The 20,000-nt window shown below is 48.1% G+C and overlaps 3 protein-coding genes across 5 annotated transcripts in view; 1 reads left to right on the top strand and 2 right to left on the bottom strand.

Annotated features, from left to right (window-relative positions):
- The window catches only part of hadhaa (hydroxyacyl-CoA dehydrogenase trifunctional multienzyme complex subunit alpha a), a 10,073-nt gene extending 8,388 nt beyond the window's left edge, over positions 1–1,685 (top strand). The window contains exons 18-20 of the mRNA XM_077016523.1: positions 147–261; positions 605–750; positions 986–1,685. Of these exons, the coding sequence (XP_076872638.1) occupies positions 147–261; positions 605–750; positions 986–1,131 (407 nt within the window). The 3' untranslated portion in view covers positions 1,132–1,685. The remainder of the gene's footprint in view (positions 1–146; positions 262–604; positions 751–985) is intronic.
- A 2,001-nt stretch (positions 1,686–3,686) lies between these two features.
- On the bottom strand, positions 3,687–18,553 carry gareml (GRB2 associated, regulator of MAPK1-like). Of its 3 annotated transcripts, none has more exons than XM_077016520.1 (6): positions 17,405–18,553; positions 14,484–14,624; positions 11,344–11,474; positions 9,062–10,171; positions 4,752–4,918; positions 3,687–4,641 (listed from the first exon to the last, which is right to left on the bottom strand). In XM_077016520.1, exons 1-6 carry the CDS (start codon positions 17,514–17,516, stop codon positions 3,867–3,869), a joined length of 2,436 nt encoding a protein of 811 aa, XP_076872635.1. In that variant the 5' UTR covers positions 17,517–18,553; the 3' UTR covers positions 3,687–3,866. The 3 variants fall into 3 exon arrangements, with proteins under 3 accessions (XP_076872635.1, XP_076872637.1, XP_076872636.1); XM_077016522.1 differs by lacking the exon at positions 17,405–18,553 and adding an exon at positions 16,063–16,729; XM_077016521.1 differs by lacking the exon at positions 17,405–18,553 and adding an exon at positions 15,255–16,038.
- A 1,386-nt stretch (positions 18,554–19,939) lies between these two features.
- rab10 (RAB10, member RAS oncogene family) overlaps positions 19,940–20,000 on the bottom strand; it is a 16,040-nt gene continuing 15,979 nt past the window's right edge. The window contains exon 6 of the mRNA XM_077016526.1: positions 19,940–20,000. This exon is cut by the window's right edge and continues 1,085 nt beyond it. The gene's annotated coding sequence lies outside the window, so the exon portion shown is untranslated.

Below are 20,000 nucleotides of genomic sequence, written 5' to 3'. Positions count from 1 at the left end.
AATGGAGTTGATATTATTTATTATTATTGCACATTTGCTGAAGAGACTGTTTTTTGTGTGTGTGTGTGTGTGTGTGTGTGTGTGTGTGTGTGTGTGTGTGTGTGTGTGTGTGTGTGTGTGTGTGCGCGCGCGTGTTCTGTCCCCAGGCCGTAAGTCTGGTAAGGGTTGCTATATCTATGGAGCCAAGTCGAAGGATAAGCAAGTGAACTCTGCAGCTGAGGAGATTCTGAAGTCCTTTAAACTATCGGCGCCCCCTGCTGTGTGAGAGCTGCACTACATGCAACACGTACTAATACACCAGCAACAAACACCCTCTATAACCAACACTGTACACATATACAGTTTATATATTTCCTTCATGTGTTTAGTGCATGAAGGACATAAGTTACTGGTTCACTCCTGCAGAACATGAACGTCTGCTCATCTTGTTATGTATGTATGTGTGGGTGTGCTGAATCTGTGTCGTGTGTGTGTGTGTGTGTGTGTGTGTGTGTGTGTGTGTGTGTGTGTGTGTGTGTGTGTGTGTGTGTGTGTGTGTGTGTGTGTGTGTGTGTGTGTGTGTGTGTGTGTGTGTGTGTGTGTGTGTGTGTGTGTGTGTGTCCAGTTCTGGAGATGAGGACGTGCAGTTCCGGCTGGTCACCCGGTTCGTGAACGAGGCGGTTCTGTGCCTGCAGGAGGGAGTTCTTCCGGATCCTGTCCAGGGAGACATCGGAGCAGTGTTTGGTCTAGGCTTCCCTCCCTGCCTTGGAGGTGACTGTATATGCACACACGTGTATACACACACACACACACACACACACACACACACACACACACACATACATGTATACACACACTTAAACATATGTGTCAAGTTATTGGCTTGGTGCACAGGTGTGTGGAATCTGTTCATTATCAGAGTACCAGAAGGTGTTTCTCTTTGTATGGTGTGATTTTATGGTGTCCCTTCTCGAACGTGTCCCGTGACCTGTGGCCTGTGCTTCAGGTCCGTTCCACTTCGTTGACATGTTCGGAGCCGAGAAGCTGGTCCAGAAGATGAAACGATATGAAGAATTCTACGGGAATCACTTCAGCCCCTGCCAGCTCCTCCTGGATCATGCCAAGGACTCTAGTAAGAGGTTCCACAAGTGAACCTAGGTCAAAGGTTATATGACCTTGACCTTGCAGCCTTTTGACCCCAGCTTTGGGGGTCAGTAGAGTCCACCCACCCAACAGTAGCTTCACGTTTGGAATCTGGATGAGAAATGTTATATTTTTACTGATAATCTGGCGTCTTGCCTTGTTCAGACTTGCGTAAGGGGCTGCTTACATCATTCTAAACTTTTATGAAGCATTTTCGGTATTTATTAATACTTTCAGTTGAAATTTCAGTTGCTTTGAGGCTAATAATTAGCACTACTGTGAAGCCATCTTTATTAGATTCAACAACAACCTAATTCCACAGCAAACCTAATCCTGAAGAAATAGCTGGTCATGTATAAGGCAATCTCGCCATGTAACTGTTGTACATGCAACTGATCTATATTCTGTACATGAGAATGTCAGATTCTACCCACAGTACCTTTACGCCACCTTTAGGGGGAACTAGAGATCGTGTTTCTTTTTGTTGCTGCGGGTTTGTTAATCTTTTTGTATATTGTTTTTGTTTGTGCATCTGATTCAATAAACTTTCATCCGGCACCTTTTCCAGAATATTCCCAGGCCACTTTGTCATGCTAATGCGCTAATAAACCAAGCTGGACCTGTATGTGTGTGATGGGAGCTGCTGTTGCATTCACACAGCAAAACACATGAATTATACACACATTCACACGCCAGTATAAACACCAATTATGTGTGTGGATATGGCAGCATCCTTGATAGTTGAACAGAACAGCTGGACCCCATTTCAGAGTCGAGACCACACACACACACACACACACACCAAAAGACCATGTTTCCACCATAAACAAACAGCCAGATACGGTAATACTACCACACATTACATGCATTCAGACTGAGTAAGCACTATTGATTTCTTTATTTTTTATTATTATTTTTAACTAATCCATACGGATTAAAATCATACAAAGGTGAAATTTCAGTAAAAATGAAATAAACACTAGAGCTGTTAAACATTATTCGGAGTAAAAGTGTGTCTTCTGTAGAGAGGCAGTAGAATGTTCTCTCCATCACCACTTGCCCCATGCTGAGGGAGCATACTGTGAAACACTGATGGACGCCTGCTTCAACCCTGTCATTACTGACCCTCTTAATGCAGAACACACACACACACACACACTCCTACCAGTCCTGCACGCACAAAGCTGTGGTTAGTAAACATTTAATTACTGTCACCTAATTACAGCGTGTTTGCGAGTGCAAGGGTGATGCCAGCTTCACAATACCTTTTTTCCGTTTATGTAAAGTTGGGCGGTGTGTGTGTGAGAGAGTTGCAGATTGAGGTTTGGGGTGTCCTGATCACACACACACTCTGGCGTTTCCTAGATGAAAGTGGTGCGTTGTATATGGAAGCCATGGCACCGAGATGTGTGAATTGTGACATCACACCGTTGTCATGACATTTGTGTAAGCTGAAGCTGAGGCCCCGCCTCCCCATCTACATCCTTCCAGCTGCAGACTGCAAACGGGACCGTTTACCCCCCCATCAGTCTCCACCTCTAAGGTAGCCGATAAAATCAGAAAACACACATGACAGAGTAAAGAAAAAAAGACCATATTCAGGAATAAATAACGATGTGGTAAATACTGAGAGTTTTTAAGATTTGACCAATAAATCAATAATCACTTTAAGCCAAGGTCAGTGCGTGGTACTGCTGTAATCCCATTTAAACTGTGTGTGTGAGGAATGCCTTTTGCTGTGCACCTGTAACTCAAGACTATGAATACTCACCACTCTATTCAAAGAGCCTGGGGCAGTAATTAGGAGCAGGGGCAATAATTAGATCCTGGAGCATTAATCAGGAGATGCAGTCAGAAGTAGGGGTGTTAATGGACCCAGATACCAGGGTCCACTTATAAAGAACAAAACATGAAAACACACTTAAGGTCAAGCAGTCAAGAGTCACACCATGGGTCAAAAAGGTTGCTTAGCAACAACAGCACAATCATTCCGTGGCTTCATCATGTAGTTTGTGTTAACTTCAGTTGCTTAGCAACTTCAGATGATGAGGAAAAGGCAACAGTGGCTGTCTGACCAACGCCCCCCACAGCCACACCCACCAGGAACAAGCCACACCCACCAGGAGCAACCCACAAACAACAAACCATACAATCGCAAATTGTGCTCAGAATTACATTAGTCACTATTTATTGTCACACGTTTATTATTGAGGAGGTGTAGTTTTGAGATGGTCCCTAGGGGCAGTCTCATGTCCACAGTGTCCATACAGCAGGGGTCTTCAGAGATGGTCTCTCAGGGAGCTTTGCTTTGTTGAACTGTATGGGTGATATTTAAATATATAAAAACTATCCTGTCAAAACTCATATTACTACTGCATCAGAGACTCTTATTGGCTGATCACCTGCACATGCACACACACACACACACACACACACACACACACACACACACACAGGTGATGGTGTTTAGTAGTTTAATGGGACTGTGCCCCTCAGCAGCTGAACTTGAGTTACCAAACCCACAAAACATATCAGCGTGCATGTGTATGATATCACTCCACACACACACACACACACACACACACACACACACACACACACACACACTACTTTGTGCTTCTTCTCTCTGGTATGATTGCTCTTCATTTGTCTATTGTGTCATATCTGTCCAGGCGTGTGTCTCTTCTGCATTGCGTGTCAGTACGTGTGTGTGTGTGTGTGTGTGTGTGTGTGTGTGTGTTGGCTCATATCTTGGGCCTCCAGCCCTTGATAAACTGCATCACTTTCTTGACCTGTAGTTTGGTGAGGCTGAAGTCTTCTGAAAGGATCTCCTCCGTCAGCTGAGTGAAGATGGAGCCGTCGATCCTCTCCCTGCTGAACACACCAATCACGTCGTCCGACAGTCCGATAAACCGCAGGCTAGCCGACACCTCCTCCACCGACAGCCAGCAGAGGTCTGCCGGGGGTCGCCATGCCAACCCAGCCCCGCCCTCTGCACCCCTCACCATGGTGGCCGAGCCAGAGGCGGGGTTTACGGTGATGGAGGTCTCCTCCCCTGAGCTCCTTCTTGGTGTGGAAAGAGCAACTGTGCTTGTCTCTGGGCTTTCTTGATTGGCTTTGGGCTCCTGAGGGGTGGAGTTAGTGAGGTCGGGTACTGGAGTGGCGGAGTTCCGTGGCTCGCTAGTGCTGAGCCAATCAGAAGAGGTGTGGGTGTGTCCAGGATTAGCAAATGGGTTCAGGGCACCAAACGGAGCAAACCGATTCTGCGCCACTGGTCGGGGTCGGGGGCAGGTGGAGTAGTTCTTAGGGGCGGAGTCAGCACTTAGGAGGGGTGTGTTTAGAATGTTGGAGGTAAAGGCCCCACCTCCTCTGGGGCGGGACCAGCAGGCCTGTGCTGGTTGGCTGGGGTCGGGTGATGTGGAGGGGTCGGAGGTCACACAGTCAGCCCATGTGCAGGGGTAACAGTAGAGGGAGTAGGACTCTGGAGATGGAGAGCTGCTCCCACTACGAGGAGCAGAGCTAGAGGGAGAGAGAGAGAGAGAGAGAGCATAAAGAACACATACGAGTGTGTGTGTGTGTGTGTGTGTGTGTGTGTGTGTGTGTGTGTGTGTGTGTGTGTGTGTGTGTACCTCTCCTGCAGGCCTGAGGAGTAATAGGACAGGCTTGGGCTGCGTGTGCTTGTGGGTGGAGCTTTAGGGAAACGGGGCGGTACTGGAGGGCTGGGGGCGGGGCCTCCTACTTTAGCACAGCGAGGTGGAACAGGGGGAGCATTGAGAAAGCGACACTCCTCTTTCACCTGAGAGAGAGAGAGGGAGAGAGAGAGAGAGAGAGAGAGAGAGAGAGGAGAGAGAGAGAGAGAATGGGCAAGAGATACAGAGGATGATGGATGACAGAAGAAAAAGAGACAGGAACAGGGAGACAGAGAGAGACATACAGACAATCAAACCAAGAGAGAGAGACAGAAACAGAGAGAGAGACATAAACAGAGAGAGAAAGAGAGAGAGACAGAAACAGAGAGAGAAACAGAGAGACAGAAACAGATAGACAGAAACAGAGAGACAGAGAGAGAGACAGAAACAGATAGACAGAAACAGAGAGACAGAAACAGAGAGACAGACACAGAGAGACAGAAACAGAGAGACAGACACAGAGAGACAGACACAAGAGACAGAAACAGAGAGACAGACACAGAGAGACAGACACAGAGAGACAGAAACAGAGAGACAGACACAGAGAGACAGACACAGAGAGACAGAAACAGAGAGACAGAGAGAGAGACAGAAACAGAGAGACAGAAACAGAGAGACAGAGAGAGAGAGACAGAAACAGAGAGACAGAGAGAGAGACAGAAACAGAGAGACAGAAACAGAGAGACAGACACAGAGAGACAGAAACAGAGAGACAGAGAGAGAGACAGAAACAGAGAGACAGAAACAGAGACAGACACAGAGAGACAGAAACAGAGAGACAGAAACAGAGAGACAGACACAGAGAGACAGAAACAGAGAGACAGAAACAGAGAGACAGACACAGAGAGACAGAAACAGAGAGACAGACACAGAGAGACAGAAACAGAGAGACAGAAACAGAGAGACAGACACAGAGAGACAGAAACAGAGAGACAGACACAGAGAGACAGAAACAGAGAGACAGAAACAGAGAGACAGACACAGAGAGACAGAAACAGAGAGACAGAGAGAGAGAGACAGAAACAGAGAGACAGAGAGAGAGACAGAAACAGAGAGACAGAAACAGAGAGACAGACACAGAGAGACAGAAACAGAGAGACAGAGAGAGAGACAGAAACAGAGGGACAGAAACAGAGACAGACACAGAGAGACAGACACAGAGAGACAGAAACAGAGAGACAGAAACAGAGAGACAGACACAGAGAGACAGAAACAGAGAGACAGAAACAGAGAGACAGACACAGAGAGACAGAAACAGAGAGACAGACACAGAGAGACAGAAACAGAGAGACAGAAACAGAGAGACAGACACAGAGAGACAGAAACAGAGAGACAGAAACAGAGAGACAGACACAGAGAGACAGAAACAGAGAGAATGGCTATATGTGAATCCAAAGACATGGTGCCATATTCCATTCCACATTTCAACCTGCGTCTGGCTCGTCTTACAGCTCTGAAAGTGACCCCGTAAAGTGAGGTCACGCCGACTGGACACAACACTGACCACATTACTCCCACCCTCCTTCCCTCTCTCTCCCTCTCTCTCCCTCTCTCTCTTTCTCTCACACACACACACACACACATCAGTCCAATGCTGTGTTGCTTCATTTAAAACCCTGAAGCGTTTAGTCAAACTGGTCCTCACCATCACCCCCACCATACATACCACACACACACACACACACACACACACACACACACACACACACACACACACACACACACACACACACACACACATGTATGTACTTCATATATATTTCCTCTGACAGGATTCTAGTTTCATTGTGTCCTGAGACTCGGACCTAATATATTAGCATAAAGATTCTTCCATGGAGACACTAATAAGTATAGTAAGTCACTCTGGACGAGAGTGTCTTCTAAATGATTTAAAGGTGAAGGTGAGCGATCACTCTTCTTCATCAAGACTGCTCATCCCTTTAGCTGCATGGGCTATAATCAAACGAGGTGGCTGTTGCCATGACGGTGCGAATATCCCCAGGCACTCAGCTGGGTCGTGCTGTATGAGGTGGGCAGGGTCTCACTCTCCAAATGTATCACTTTATTATGTTTCTGTGTGTCCGTCCTGCCACAAGCTGTGGACAAATGTCACCTTTCTGACCTTTACACACACTCCGAGAGTGGTGTGTGTGTGTGTGTGTGTGTGTGTGTGTGTGTGTGTGTGTGTGTGTGTGTGTGAGTGTGTGTGTGTGGTTGAAGTCTCCTCCCTTTGTAACCCTTCTGAGGACAGGATGAGGAGCATAGTTTGAGACTAAAAAGAGCACATTGTATCAGAGTCAGCACACTAGATCACAGTTAGCACACCGTAGATCACAGCACACCGTAGATCACAGCACACCGTAGATCAGACTCAGCACACCGTAGATCAGACAGGACCTTGGAAGAACCTCCAGGAAGATCTCTGAATAATGGACGAGCCAGCATCAGTCTGAACATCCTCTCTAACTGTTGAACTTTAACACTCTGACACGTTCAAACTGCTCAGTACCTTCCCTCAAGAATGTCCATTCAACCGTATTACAGTAACACCAAACCACATGTATGACCAAACCACATGTAAGACCAAGCCACATGTATGACCAAGCCACATGTATGACCAAACCACATGTAAGACCAAACCACATGTATGACCAAACCACATGTATAACCAAACCACATGTAAGACCAAGCCACATGTATGACCAAGCCACATGTATGACCAAACCACATGTATGACCAAGCCACATGTATGACCAAGCCACATGTATGACCAAACCACATGTATGACCAAGCCACATGTATGACCAAGCCACATGTATGACCAAACCACATGTATGACCAAGCCACATGTATGACCAAGCCACATGTAAGACCAAGCCACATGTATGACCAAGCCACATGTATGACCAAACCACATGTATGACCAAACCACATGTAAGACCAAGCCACATGTATGACCAAACCACATGTATGACCAAGCCACATGTATGACCAAACCACATGTAAGACCAAGCCACATGTATGACCAAACCACATGTATGACCAAACCACATGTATGACCAAGCCACATGTATGACCAAGCCACATGTATGACCAAACCACATGTATGACCAAGCCACAGCTCCATCCACGGACTTCTCAACACAGACAGCTGCTACGTGCTAATGCCTCCAGTAATATTGGAATGTTTGTCGCACAGATCCGTCCATACAGACTTGGCACTGCCGACTGAGTCCGTTGTTAATAAAAGTTGGTCAGAGATTCAGTCGTTTTTATAAAACACCAACAACAAACATTTTACTAGTTTTGTGTTTATGTGCGTGTGTGTGTGTGTGTGTGGTAACAAAATTACAGTTCAGAGCAATTTGTGTGGGAGCAAAAAGACAAAGTGAACAATAGAGGGACAGAGAGGGGGAGAGAGAGAGAGAGAGAGAGAGAGAAAGAGAGAGAGAGGAGGAGGAGACAGTGAAAACGAGACTAGAAAGGCTATAATTGCAAGTGTCAGAGCTAAAGAGAGTAATCACCTCTCTGGTGATCCAGTAAAGTTTCTGTAGCTCTTTTGGTGTGTGAGATTAGTGTGTGTGTGTGTGTGTGTGTGTGTGTGTGTGTATGAGGCCGTGTGTGAGTATGTGTGTGTTCATGCCCTGTTCCGGTAAGTGTGTGGTCATTACTAGGCCTGTAAAAGCCGTATCAATAATTTAGACTTTAGTCTGGAACTACAGCGCTTTATGGTGTTTCACAGATCTTAATGTACCTTCATTCTCCATACATGACTGAACGTGTATGTGTGTGTCTGTGTGTGTGTGTGTGTGTGTGTCCCAAGAGGCTTGACCTGTGTTCAAGCAGTTTTCTACAGTCCACAGTGTCTCTTTAGCTAAAAGTGAAAACCAGAGAGAGAGAGGAGAGAGAGAGAGAGAGAGAGAGAGAGAGAGAGGGAGAGGGAGAGAGAGAGAGAGAGAGAGAGAGAGAGAGAGAGAGAGAGAGAGAGGGAGAGAGAGAGAGAGAGAGAGAGAGAGGGAGTGTTTATTTATAACATGGTCATGAGTCGATGTGATGTTTGTTGTGAGGCGCACAACTTCGGTTCTCCAGCTCTCGGTAGTCCAGCTGCTCGGTTCTCCTGGACCACCAATGTGAACGTGCACGTTAACTTGGAATATACGACCTGCACATCTCAGAAGTTTCACGCCAGAGACGGTGAGACAGAAGGCAGAGCGGTGAATTGTGGGTAAACTAGTCTACTGTCTACTTACAGCTTCTGATTTGGGTGGAATGGGGGGCGGAGTCGACACTCGCTGTCCTTCCATCTGAACCATGGCAACGTGGGCGGAGCCTCCTGTACCATCCAGTGAGGAGGTGGAGTGGAAGGATATGAGGTTATGCTCCACCTTTACTGTACTGTCCGGCACCTCGCCATAGCTTCCTCCACTCTGATTGGTCCAAAGCTCCTCATAAGGGATCTCCTGTGTCTCGGCGGACCAATCGGGAGAGACGTACTCACGCTCCTCCCCCTCCCCCTCGCCGGCCGGCGTGTGCCCGTCCCCCGGCGAGTCCCTGCAGCCCCGCGTGAGCGCGTGAGCGATGGCTCCGCCCTCGTACACGCACAGCGAGAACCTCTGGAGCGGCGGGCCGAGCTCGCCCCGTCCGTAGCCGGCCCGCACGCACACCCGCACCCTCCGCGGGCTCCCGCACTCCTCCGCGAAGTCCGTCCGCACCTCCCGCACCGCCCGGGAGTACTCGTCCGGGTCGAAGGTCTCCTGGCAGCGCAGAGCGGCCTGCAGCACCGCCTGCTGGTAGGCCGGGTCGGCCCGCAGAAGCCCGTCCGGCAGGGCGAAGCGCGGCATGTCGGCCAGCAGCAGGAAGTGGGAGGGCGTGGCCTGCTGCTCCTTACGCAGGACGCAACACAGCACCACCGTCTTGCTGATGATACTGAGCAGCTTGTAGCGGTGGCCCTCGCGCACCGCGTGCTGGTCGTACGGGTTTCGGGGCGGCCGGCCCGGCACGGCCACGCTGACGGGCAGCCGCACGCGCTCGATGATGCTGCGTACGGTGTGTTCGCCCGCCTGCATCTGCAGCTCCTGGGGCGAGCGTGTGCAGAAGCGGCCCCGGCACCCGAACGGCAGGCTCACGCTCTCGTTGGTCCGGTGGTTCATGCAGATGAGGCAGGGCATCTTGGTGCGGGCCGGCCGGCCCAGGGCCCCGCTCGCCTTACCCAGGCGACGCAGCAGGGCCGAGAGGCGGGACTTGTCGCGCGGGGACTGGACGCACAGCAGCTCGGCTTGGCCCATCAGGGTCAGCTCGTCCCCCACCTGCAGGGAGAAGTTATAGACCTCGCTGTCCTCGCTGAACTCCCCAGACACCACCTACGGGGGGAAAAGAGAGGGAGAGAGGGAGGGAGGAAGGGAGGGAGAGGGAGGGAGGGAGAGAGGGAGAGAGGGGGTGAAGAGGGGGAGGAAAGGGGGCAGAGAGATTGTGAGTAATAGTCTATATTCTTTGTAATCTTTATTCTAATAAACTTTATCTTTAGTTTATGGAAGTAATATTCTTTCAAGATATTGAAAGATATTTTTGCAATATGAAGAACTGGTTTTCCTATATGTCATTCTTTAAATAGAAATAGACAATCGTAAACTGTCTCCTGTACTGTGTCAGTGTTCTCCTTACTGGAGAGGTGATTAGCTATATGTGGCAATACTCAGTGCTTGTAAAGCCTAATTAAGGATAACAATAAAAAAATCTATATCTCATAAAGTGAAAGCACATTAAACCAACAAGAAAGGGTATTATTACATAGACACTGATAATGGATAAACACACACACAAGCTCGTTGACAAGCACACACTCATACACACTCATGCACACTCATACACACTCATACACACTCTTACACACTCTTACACACTCTTACACACTCGTACACACTCATACACACTCATACACACTCTTTGCACTCCTTGCATTTGAAAGGAACATCAAATCAAGAACACAGGAGACTTAAATATTCAGACAACTATGAAACAAGTTAAAGGAGCCAAGAAAAACATGACCCAGCATAAAATATTTATATGTGTACATGTGTGTGTGTGTGTGTGTGTGTGTGTGTGTGTGTGAGAGAGAGAGAGAGAGAGAGAGAGAGAGAGAGAGAGAGAGAGAGGTGCTAAGCTTTGGAATGTGATGTGTTCTCTCCCGCTCAGCTCATTGAGAAAGAGCTTTAGAAAAGCTACACACACACACACACACAAACACACACACACACACACACACACACACACACAAACACACACACAAACACACACAGAGGCCCTTTAAACCTTTCACACACATTATTCTGAACCTCCCTGTCTCTCACACTCCATCATTCACAATAGTCCTGTGTGTGACATGGGATTTGTAGTTTCAGTAGGTCTTGGGCCTGATTTGATTGCCATGTGTATTGTTTCATTGTCCTTTTAAGTCTAGTTGGAGGGGGTGTCACTCATTATTGTGCTCTGCTATTGATAAGTTGGAGAGGCGTTCCTGGCTCCTCCCACTGACCTTCATGCTGAATGTGATTGGCTCCATGACAAACACGCGATCGGGGAAGGTTCCGGCGATCTCCTCCACGCTTGCAAAATACTGCACAGGCTCCCGGACATCCCGGTCCTGATCCAATAACTTAAACTTCCCTACGGAGACGGAAGAGAAAGATGAGAGTCATAGCCCCTGTGTGTGTGTGTGTGTGTGTGTGTGTGTGTGTGTGTGTGTGTGTGTGTGTGTGTGTGTATGTGTGTGAGAGAGAGAGAGAGATGTACCCATTATTTGTTCGCTCTATAGAAATCACTCACACATGCAGACACACTCAGTCCCTCTTAAAGCATGGGGCCCTCTAAGCATTAATGTCTCCTAGTAACAATGCTTTGTCCCTGCCTTCCAATTGCAATCTGTGTGTGTGTGTGTGTGTGTAGAGGGGTCTTTGTCTGACTCAGCTTTTTCTCTCAGAGAACCTCAGTGTCCTTTTCTTGTCTGTCTTAGTAAGACTTATTACTGTAATCACATCTCACACACACACACACACACACACAGAACACTTGCCTAGCCTGTGTGACAGTGTGAAACCTGCTAACAGATGGACAATGTGACTTTTAAGCTCCTCGCCAGCAACTTCCAACAGATGGATTGTGTGTGTGTGTGTGTGTGTGTGTGTGTGTGTGTGTGTGTGTGAGAGAGAGAGAGAGAGAGAGAGAGAGAGAGAGAGAGACAAACACAGAGTGTCTCCAAGGAGGGTTAGATTGCCTTTTTTGTCACCCTGTCTCCACCCATACTGTAACGCACTAGACTACAACACCTCCACCCCTAACTGCTCCATCACATCCCCTCCACCATCTAGTAGGAGGCCCATCTAGTCTGGGCCCTGGCGGGGGGGCCCACTGGGCCCAGTCTGACTGGGCTGCTGTGGTTACCCCCCACACTGCCAGACTGGGAGTGTCCAGCACTGAGTGGTGCTCTTCTGTGTGAACATGTGACTAGCAGAGCTCCCAGAGTCCACCCAGCTGTGTCCTCAGGACCGCACCAGCTAGCTGAGTTCAGCAACATTTAGAAATCAAAATAAACCCTTTAGAGTCTTTAAAAAGTTCTAATCTGCAATAAACTGGAACAATTCAGCTTATTTATAGTGTAATAATCTACAAAACAATTACAACAATTACTGCGTTCTATCCATCATCATCATCATCATCATCGTCTGTCTAAAGCACTGAATTGCAGCACTACATTGTACACTGACACCGAGGCGCCCACCAATGATCTCATCCTCTTTGTCTGTCTGTCTGCCTGTCTGTCTCTCTTTCATCCTCTCTCAGTTGTTTTATCCTGGCGTCTTGCTGCTGCCGGAAACCCTTATAGGTGATCTCATTGGTCACATGACCTCATGGTGCCGGAGGCAGGGTATATTGGGTAACGGTGTTCCCAGGAGAGGAACTTGTGTCCGGCATGTCGGAGCTGAGTTCTAGAATGGGCACCTCCCCCGTCCCTGCGGGACAGACGTCAGGATGAAGTCATGCAGAGGTGCTGACTTTATGAATGAGATAACAGACACCGGACGACCCACTGACTACTGCAGACACACACACACACACACTGTTAATGTCTTCCCTTCTCTTCCTCTCTCTGCTTCTGCTCCTTGTGTGTGTGTGTGTGTGTGTGGTTTCAGTAGCACTCTAGTAGGAGTGGGGGGAGGGGGCATCTATGTTATATAACATGGCTAATCAGGACCATGGAGGCAACCTAGCACAGATGTACACCACATCCAGGTCCCTGCACACGGTGTAGCGACCCAGAGGAACATGTGTGATGTTAAGTGCTCTAATACACCAATCAATACTCTGGTACCCACCCCCACGGCCGACCCCCCACACCCCACCCCCATCAGCCCCACCCCCTCCCACCAGCCCCACCCCCTTCTCCACCAGCCCCGCCTCTCTTGCCTTTATTTTCCCTCCCTCCTCCTCGAGGGCGTTCCAATACAGAGGATTTATCACATAATGTTCCTCGGGATCAACTCAGGTAGAAACAGTGGGAAAGACGTCTACAACATGTTATATCGCCAGGGAAACATGTTCCGAACATATAGCTTTTTATAGCATCAAAAATTTCCAGACGACATTATACACCGTGGAGTTTTACATGGTGTATTTTAGAGAGCAATTTTGTTTTAGTATGCGTGGTAATAGAACCCTATAACACAGAGGTCGACGTGGTTTGCTGAAAGACCACAAACACTAACACATAAAACTGGATTTATGGTTTATGACACCACAGTCGATGTGGTTTGTCTATGACACCACAGTCGATGTGGTTTGTCTATGACACCACAGTTGCTGTGGTTCAACTATGACACCACAGTCGCTGTGGTTCAACCATGACACCACAGTCACTGTGGTTCAACCATGACACCACAGTTGCTGTGGTTTATCCATGACACCGCAGTTGCTGTGGTTCAACTATGACACCACAGTCGCTGTGGTTCAACTATGACACCACAGTCGCTGTGGTTCAACTATGACACCACAGTCGCTGTGGTTCAACTATGACACCACAGTCGCTGTGGTTCAACTATGACATCACAGTTGCTGTGGTTCAACTATGACATCACAGTCGCTGTGGTTCAATCATGACACCACAGTCACTGTGGTTTATCCATGACACTACAGTTGCTGTGATCTGTCTATGACACCACAGTCACTATGTTTTGTCTATGACACCACAGTCGCTGGGTTTTGTCTATGACACTACAGTCGCTGTGGTTTGTCTATGACACCACAGTCGCTGGGTTTTGTCTATGACACTACAGTCGCTGTGATCTGTCTATGACACCACAGTCACTATGTTTTGTCTATGACACCACAGTCACTATGTTTTGTCTTTGACACCACAGTCACTGTGTTTTGTCTATGACACCACAGTCACTATGTTTTGTCTTTGACACCACAGTCACTGTGTTTTGTCTATGACACCACAGTCACTGGGTTGTGTTACGTTGAACGCTCTGTCTGTTGCGTGGCATGCTGAGGTCAATAGAGGCGTCTCTGACCCTGCTCGTGAAGAGCTGTTAGGACACAGAGCCTGTTGGGAGCAGGGCTGGAGTGGGCGTGTTCACACGTTACCATGACAGCTCAGTGGACAATGCCTGCCCTTACCTTGGTACTGCAGAGGGATGTCAATCTTGGGTCCGATGACATAATGCCCCTCCTCCAGAGAGTGGGCAGTGACTGTGGTCCACTGCCTGCATGAGTGCAACAACACTACATCCTCTTCAGAAAGACCCTCCACGCTCTCACCTCCAGGGAATCAGACACGTTACACACACACACACGACACATAAGCATGTAAAATCAACATTTATGGTTATATTAAAAGTAAAGTTGGATAGCACAGAAGAGACTGAAATAGTCTCGAAGAAATCGGCTGTAAGGGGTTCAAGAGGAAATATTTGAATTGCTGATCTAGTCAAGCAGAAACTTCACATTTCTTATTTCTTTTGTCAAGGGACACATAGAAATGTTTATTATAGTTTCTGTTAACCATTGACACGGACTGTTTGAAAGCACTCTACACACTACACTCCACACACACACACACACACACACAGATAACAATCTTGATGATTACAAGATGTGAAACAACATTCTCTGGGCTCATTCCCAAAACCCCATTCCTCCACCCCAGCCCAGCCAGGTATTTTACAGCAACACACACAGCTTTCTGTAATGCACATCCGATTCACCACAACAACATGGATCTCCACGGAAACTAACTGCTCCTAACTGATTTTTGGGAATGTTAGCTAAGCACCCCCCAACACACACTAATTCATTCAAAAGCATTCAACTATCGAAGATCTAGTGAAGAACGTTATATGAACCATGACCCAGTCACAAGACAGAAACATAAATCAGATTAAAAATTACTTCAGAGATGGAAAGATGAACGTGAGACAGAGGGAGAGATGGTGAAGGAAGAATTGATCAGCTTCTAAAAGAATCCTTCATTGATGCGGGTCTGAAAACAGGCTTTTACTGAGGAAATGAGACATGCTCTCTCTCTCACACACACACACACACACAAACACACACACTTAAACTCACATACAAACACTCACACACAGAGCTTCTGCCCAGCGTCTCAGTTGTCTATAATTACTACTGTCGGCTGATGCAGTAAGGTCCCCACCTCCAGAACACAGAAGCTAACACACGTCAACCATCTGTGTGTGGCAACCCGTAATAAAGCTGTGTGTGTGTGTGTGTGTGTGTGTGTCCCTAGATGATCATGGAACACAAAGAGTTTGTGAAAACTTTGGGAACTCTAAACTGTATCATCAGAAAGAAAGCTTGAGATAGAGAGACGGAAGTTGAAATAAATGTCATCTGCAGTCCAAAGTTGATCCAGGGGTTAGTCGTAGGTGCAGGCAGAGCCGGACTGGCTAATCGGGAGATTCGGGAGGATTCCCGATGGGCCGGCTCATGTCAATCTCTAGTTTGGGCCGATTGGGAGGGAAAAATAATTTTGGGCCGAATTTGGACATGAATCTCCCGGGCTGAAAAAGTGACCCACTCCGGCCTTGGGTGCAGATGAAGGTGGAGGCAAAGATGTCAGAGTAACATAAAGTAAGGGGCCACACACAGACTAATAAACAGATATGTGGTGTATGTCGCGTTAATTTTAAAAAGTCAGCATTATAATTAAATAATATATGTTGATGTCATTTTAAATCACCTTGCAAATGAGATGTTTCTGACTAACTGGTACTTCCTATTGTGATTATTACTCGTTATTAACGACTTATTACTACGTTATAGCTGTTTTTATAGCTCTGGCCATGTCAGTGTGATTTTCGTTAGACGTTATTTCCTTTTATTTTCAACACCGTATATGTAGTCGGTGCAGAGGGAACGTTGAAAGTTGAAGGTAAACAGACGCTATATAATTGTTGAGTTCCTACACAATACCACGACGTCGACAACAATCAGACACCGAGCTAAGTGTCCTCTCTGTCAGGACAAGACAAAGGCTGAGGGCTGCGACTGGCTGTCAGCCACAGGTGGTCTTCACCTACAAGGTGAGGGGGGGACAGCGGGCGCTCTGCTAAACTTCGACATCAACAGGTTAACGGATGAGCGCGGCAGCAAGAACGTGACGTCGAAGCCCGCGAAACCGCGAGCCCATGTGCGCGCGCTCTCTCACGCGCGCACGCGAAGGTTGTTGGAGGCGCGAGGGAGCCAAGCCGCGTTCTCCACGTCGCTCAAAATAGCGACCCGCGCTCAGATGTTCGCTTGAGTTTAGTGTGTGTGCGTTTTGACATATCACAGAATGTTATTAACACTAATATAATAATGCGATACAAAAAGGTGTGTGTGTGTGTGTGTGTGTGTATGTGTGTGTGTGTGTGTGTGTGTGTGGGGGGGGGGGGTAGTCGTAATCGTCCCATGACAAATATCCGCCTGAGCAACCCCCCCCCCCCTCTCTCTCTCTCTCTCTCTCATCCTCCCAGCCCCGCCTGGACGTGCACCACTTCCATCACTTTCACACGGTGGGCGCATCTTCTCTCACGGGGCAGAACGTCCCGGTCTCGTGCGTGACCCTCACACAAAGGTGCTAAACGCTGGTGCAGGAGTGTGAGGCGGCTGGCGGGTGTTTAAAACGTCGCTCTTTCGCCTCGTTGCTCCGTGACTGTTGGCCAAAACTTGGACGCTTCGTGTCGGAGGCGCTTCTTAGTATGCAGAGCACTCGGCGAGCGATCACAACATTTCCATATGAAAGACACTGGGTCACTTCTGCAACACAACGGACACTTTGTCGCCTCGGCCAACAGCAAAATAACTACTTACACTTAAGTTTTGCACGGAAGCTCATCGCCACGCATGTTTAAAAACGCACAGTTGTGAATGGGATGTGGTGGTTTTTAAGAAAAGCGCCTTACGCGATTATTTTTGCGTGAAAGCGCAGGAGATGAGTGACTAACTACAGCGGTTGCTATGGCGACGTGCGAAATTCGTAAAACCCCTATTGCGCATTTAAACGTTACAAAATAAGTTTGGAGGTAAAGGGCGCAGCCTACCTGGTCCGAGCCGCACGAGTGTCGGCAGGCGGAATTTGCTAACGACCACGTCCAGAGGCAACGACACCGAACTCCACGAGAGTTCCGAAATGCTCGCGGATAATTTCTCCATCTTTGCGTCATCATAACCGGCGCGTGGCGGCACGGGAACGCGGGCGGAGCGACCGGGAGAGCGCGCGAGGTCTTCCAGAGGCGCCGGGTCTGTCGCTCTCGGCTCGCGCCATGCTAAAGGTGGATGAAGAGTGCATGGAGGAGCAGGGCGAGAGAACCTCGCTCTTCACGGGACTGTAGCGCCACCCCCCTCCTCCTCCTCCTCTTCCTCCTCCCGCGCGCAGGACGAGACACGCGGATGAGAGTCGCGCTGACCGCGCGCATCACGCGCTCCACCTGCGATTACTGGCGTGTTTTTATGAATGGACGCAGAGGAAAGCCTGGAGTCGCATTGAATCGATCGATTTCTCTCTCACACACGCACGCACGCACGCACACACACACACATAGTAATATGGATTTAAAGATGACAAGGTAAAGAAAAGCACGTTCCAATATTGAGATGGACAGACTGAGCTCTAAAGGCTACAGGACTAATAATCAGGGAAGTAAAGACCCGATTGTAAAGCGACTTACATTAGTGTTTACATTAGTGTTTACAAACAACGGCGGGATCGGGCTGGGACGTCGACGTACAGAACACCTACGGGACAAAACCAAACGTACTGGAGGCGCTAGCATCCGGGGTTACTGACACCACAGATCTACACACTGGAAAGAAAAAAACAAATGTTTTTATTACTTCAAAGACAAGTGAGTAAATCACGTGTGAGCGTTTTCACCGTCAGACTGCCTGCGATAAACCCATATACGTGATCTTCCTCCAACATCCGTCCTGATGTCTGCACGACCAGTATCTTTATCGGAGAGTGGCATTTCACTCATGACTTATCTGGATTAATCAGTGGTACAGAAAAGTACAGATGTCTCCATATAGTGTGAACTCCAACCCTGGACACCTACGGCTGACCAGTCGTTGTTAAACAATTGATCACCATCATCACTGTGCTGCTTATACATAAATCATATTTAGTGCTCGTGCTGGAAATTCGCAGCCAGTGATGACTGGTTGAGTAGTGTGAACCTCAGTACCAGGTCCCGGGGAGTTGGGCGGGTCCGGGTCCCACCCATGGGCCCGGGCCCTGGGACCTTCCTGCAGCTCTTTTTGTGGTTTTACCATCACACGTCCACTAAGGGAAGCGCTCTCAGTGGGGCCTGGGTCAATGTTCGACGTGTCCAGCTAATAACATTCTGCATTTCTACTATAAAAACCACTGCACTGTTGTCCTACAGCGAAACTTTCACACACACTTCAGGGTTTATGGGGCTGGATGCAGCGAGCGTCTCCCTCTCCATCTGAGCCGCCTGCTCCCGTACCTGTTGGGGCGCCACTGGGTCGTGTTCAGCCCACTTCACTCTCACCGCCCCGACAGACTCACCGTCTCGTCCGTGTGAAATCACGTCTTGAATCACTTCAGCACAACACGACATTCTGACTTTTGTGAACTCGAGTCTTGTTAGTGATGAACACTGCCTGCCCCCCCCCGACGCCTTTCTGTTTACGATGGTCTTCATCAGCGGGTTCTTCTTAACGAATGCACCACTTTTGATTTCGACACAGCAAGTTTGTTGTTCTGGCAGAGATCCGGGTACATTTAGTTTTATTTCCCTGGCCCCTGGCAGCGTGCCTCTCCACACACGCACACTCACACACGTCTTTGGTCTTTGTCTTGAGAAATGGCAGTGAACCAGCTCTCTGAGCGCTCCTCTATCAGCTCGGACCCCCAGTCCCTCCACCTCTGCTCCCCCCGAGAGGAGCAGTCGAGACTGCAGCCATCAGACTGGGTCACGGTCCGACTACACAGCTTCCGTTTCATTTTAAATATGCGGTAGCACAGAGGCCCAATAATACCCTGCTGTCCAAACACTGCAGAACAGGACCGGAGCACGGAAGTTCTAATATGACAATTTAGCTCGGGGTTTACCGTCAAAAAGAATAACCATCTCATTTATTAAACAATTCAAAAACAATTTTTACTTTTATTAAGCATTTAATTCAAAAACAGCTTTTTTCTCATGGGTTTTTTACCTAACTTGTGTTCTAAAGTCGTAGCTAAGCGCAATTAGCAGTTACACTTACATATTTAAAAATGATCGCCTACTGAACATTTTTCTTCCCACACATCTTCAAAAACACGCCGCTAGTTCTCCATTACTCCGTTTTCCTATCAGCTCTAATAAAGTAGGAGACGACTTCAAATTGAGCCTAAATTGCAGTACCGTAACAGAATCAAGTCCCGCATTTTTCTTGCTCACCAGCAGAGGGCGACAACAGCCAAACCAGGAGTTTCAATCAGTTAAAAATCTAAATAAAAAAAAACATAATACAGTCGGTGCAGTTGAGTTGTCATTCATTAATGAGACCGCCCCAAACCCCTCGAACCACCGTTTTCTGCCATCCCAAAAATAAAAGGGACAAACATGTAACTTAAACAAGCTTATTTTTTAATGGATCTGCAAAACTGTTCGAATTTCCAGAGACGTG

This window comes from Brachyhypopomus gauderio, chromosome 9 (assembly GCF_052324685.1).
Source record: "Brachyhypopomus gauderio isolate BG-103 chromosome 9, BGAUD_0.2, whole genome shotgun sequence".
In the NCBI taxonomy this organism is placed as follows: Eukaryota; Metazoa; Chordata; class Actinopteri; order Gymnotiformes; family Hypopomidae; genus Brachyhypopomus; species Brachyhypopomus gauderio.
The sequence above is the reverse complement of the archived record's forward strand: the minus strand, read 5'-3'. Positions and strand labels throughout refer to the sequence as shown.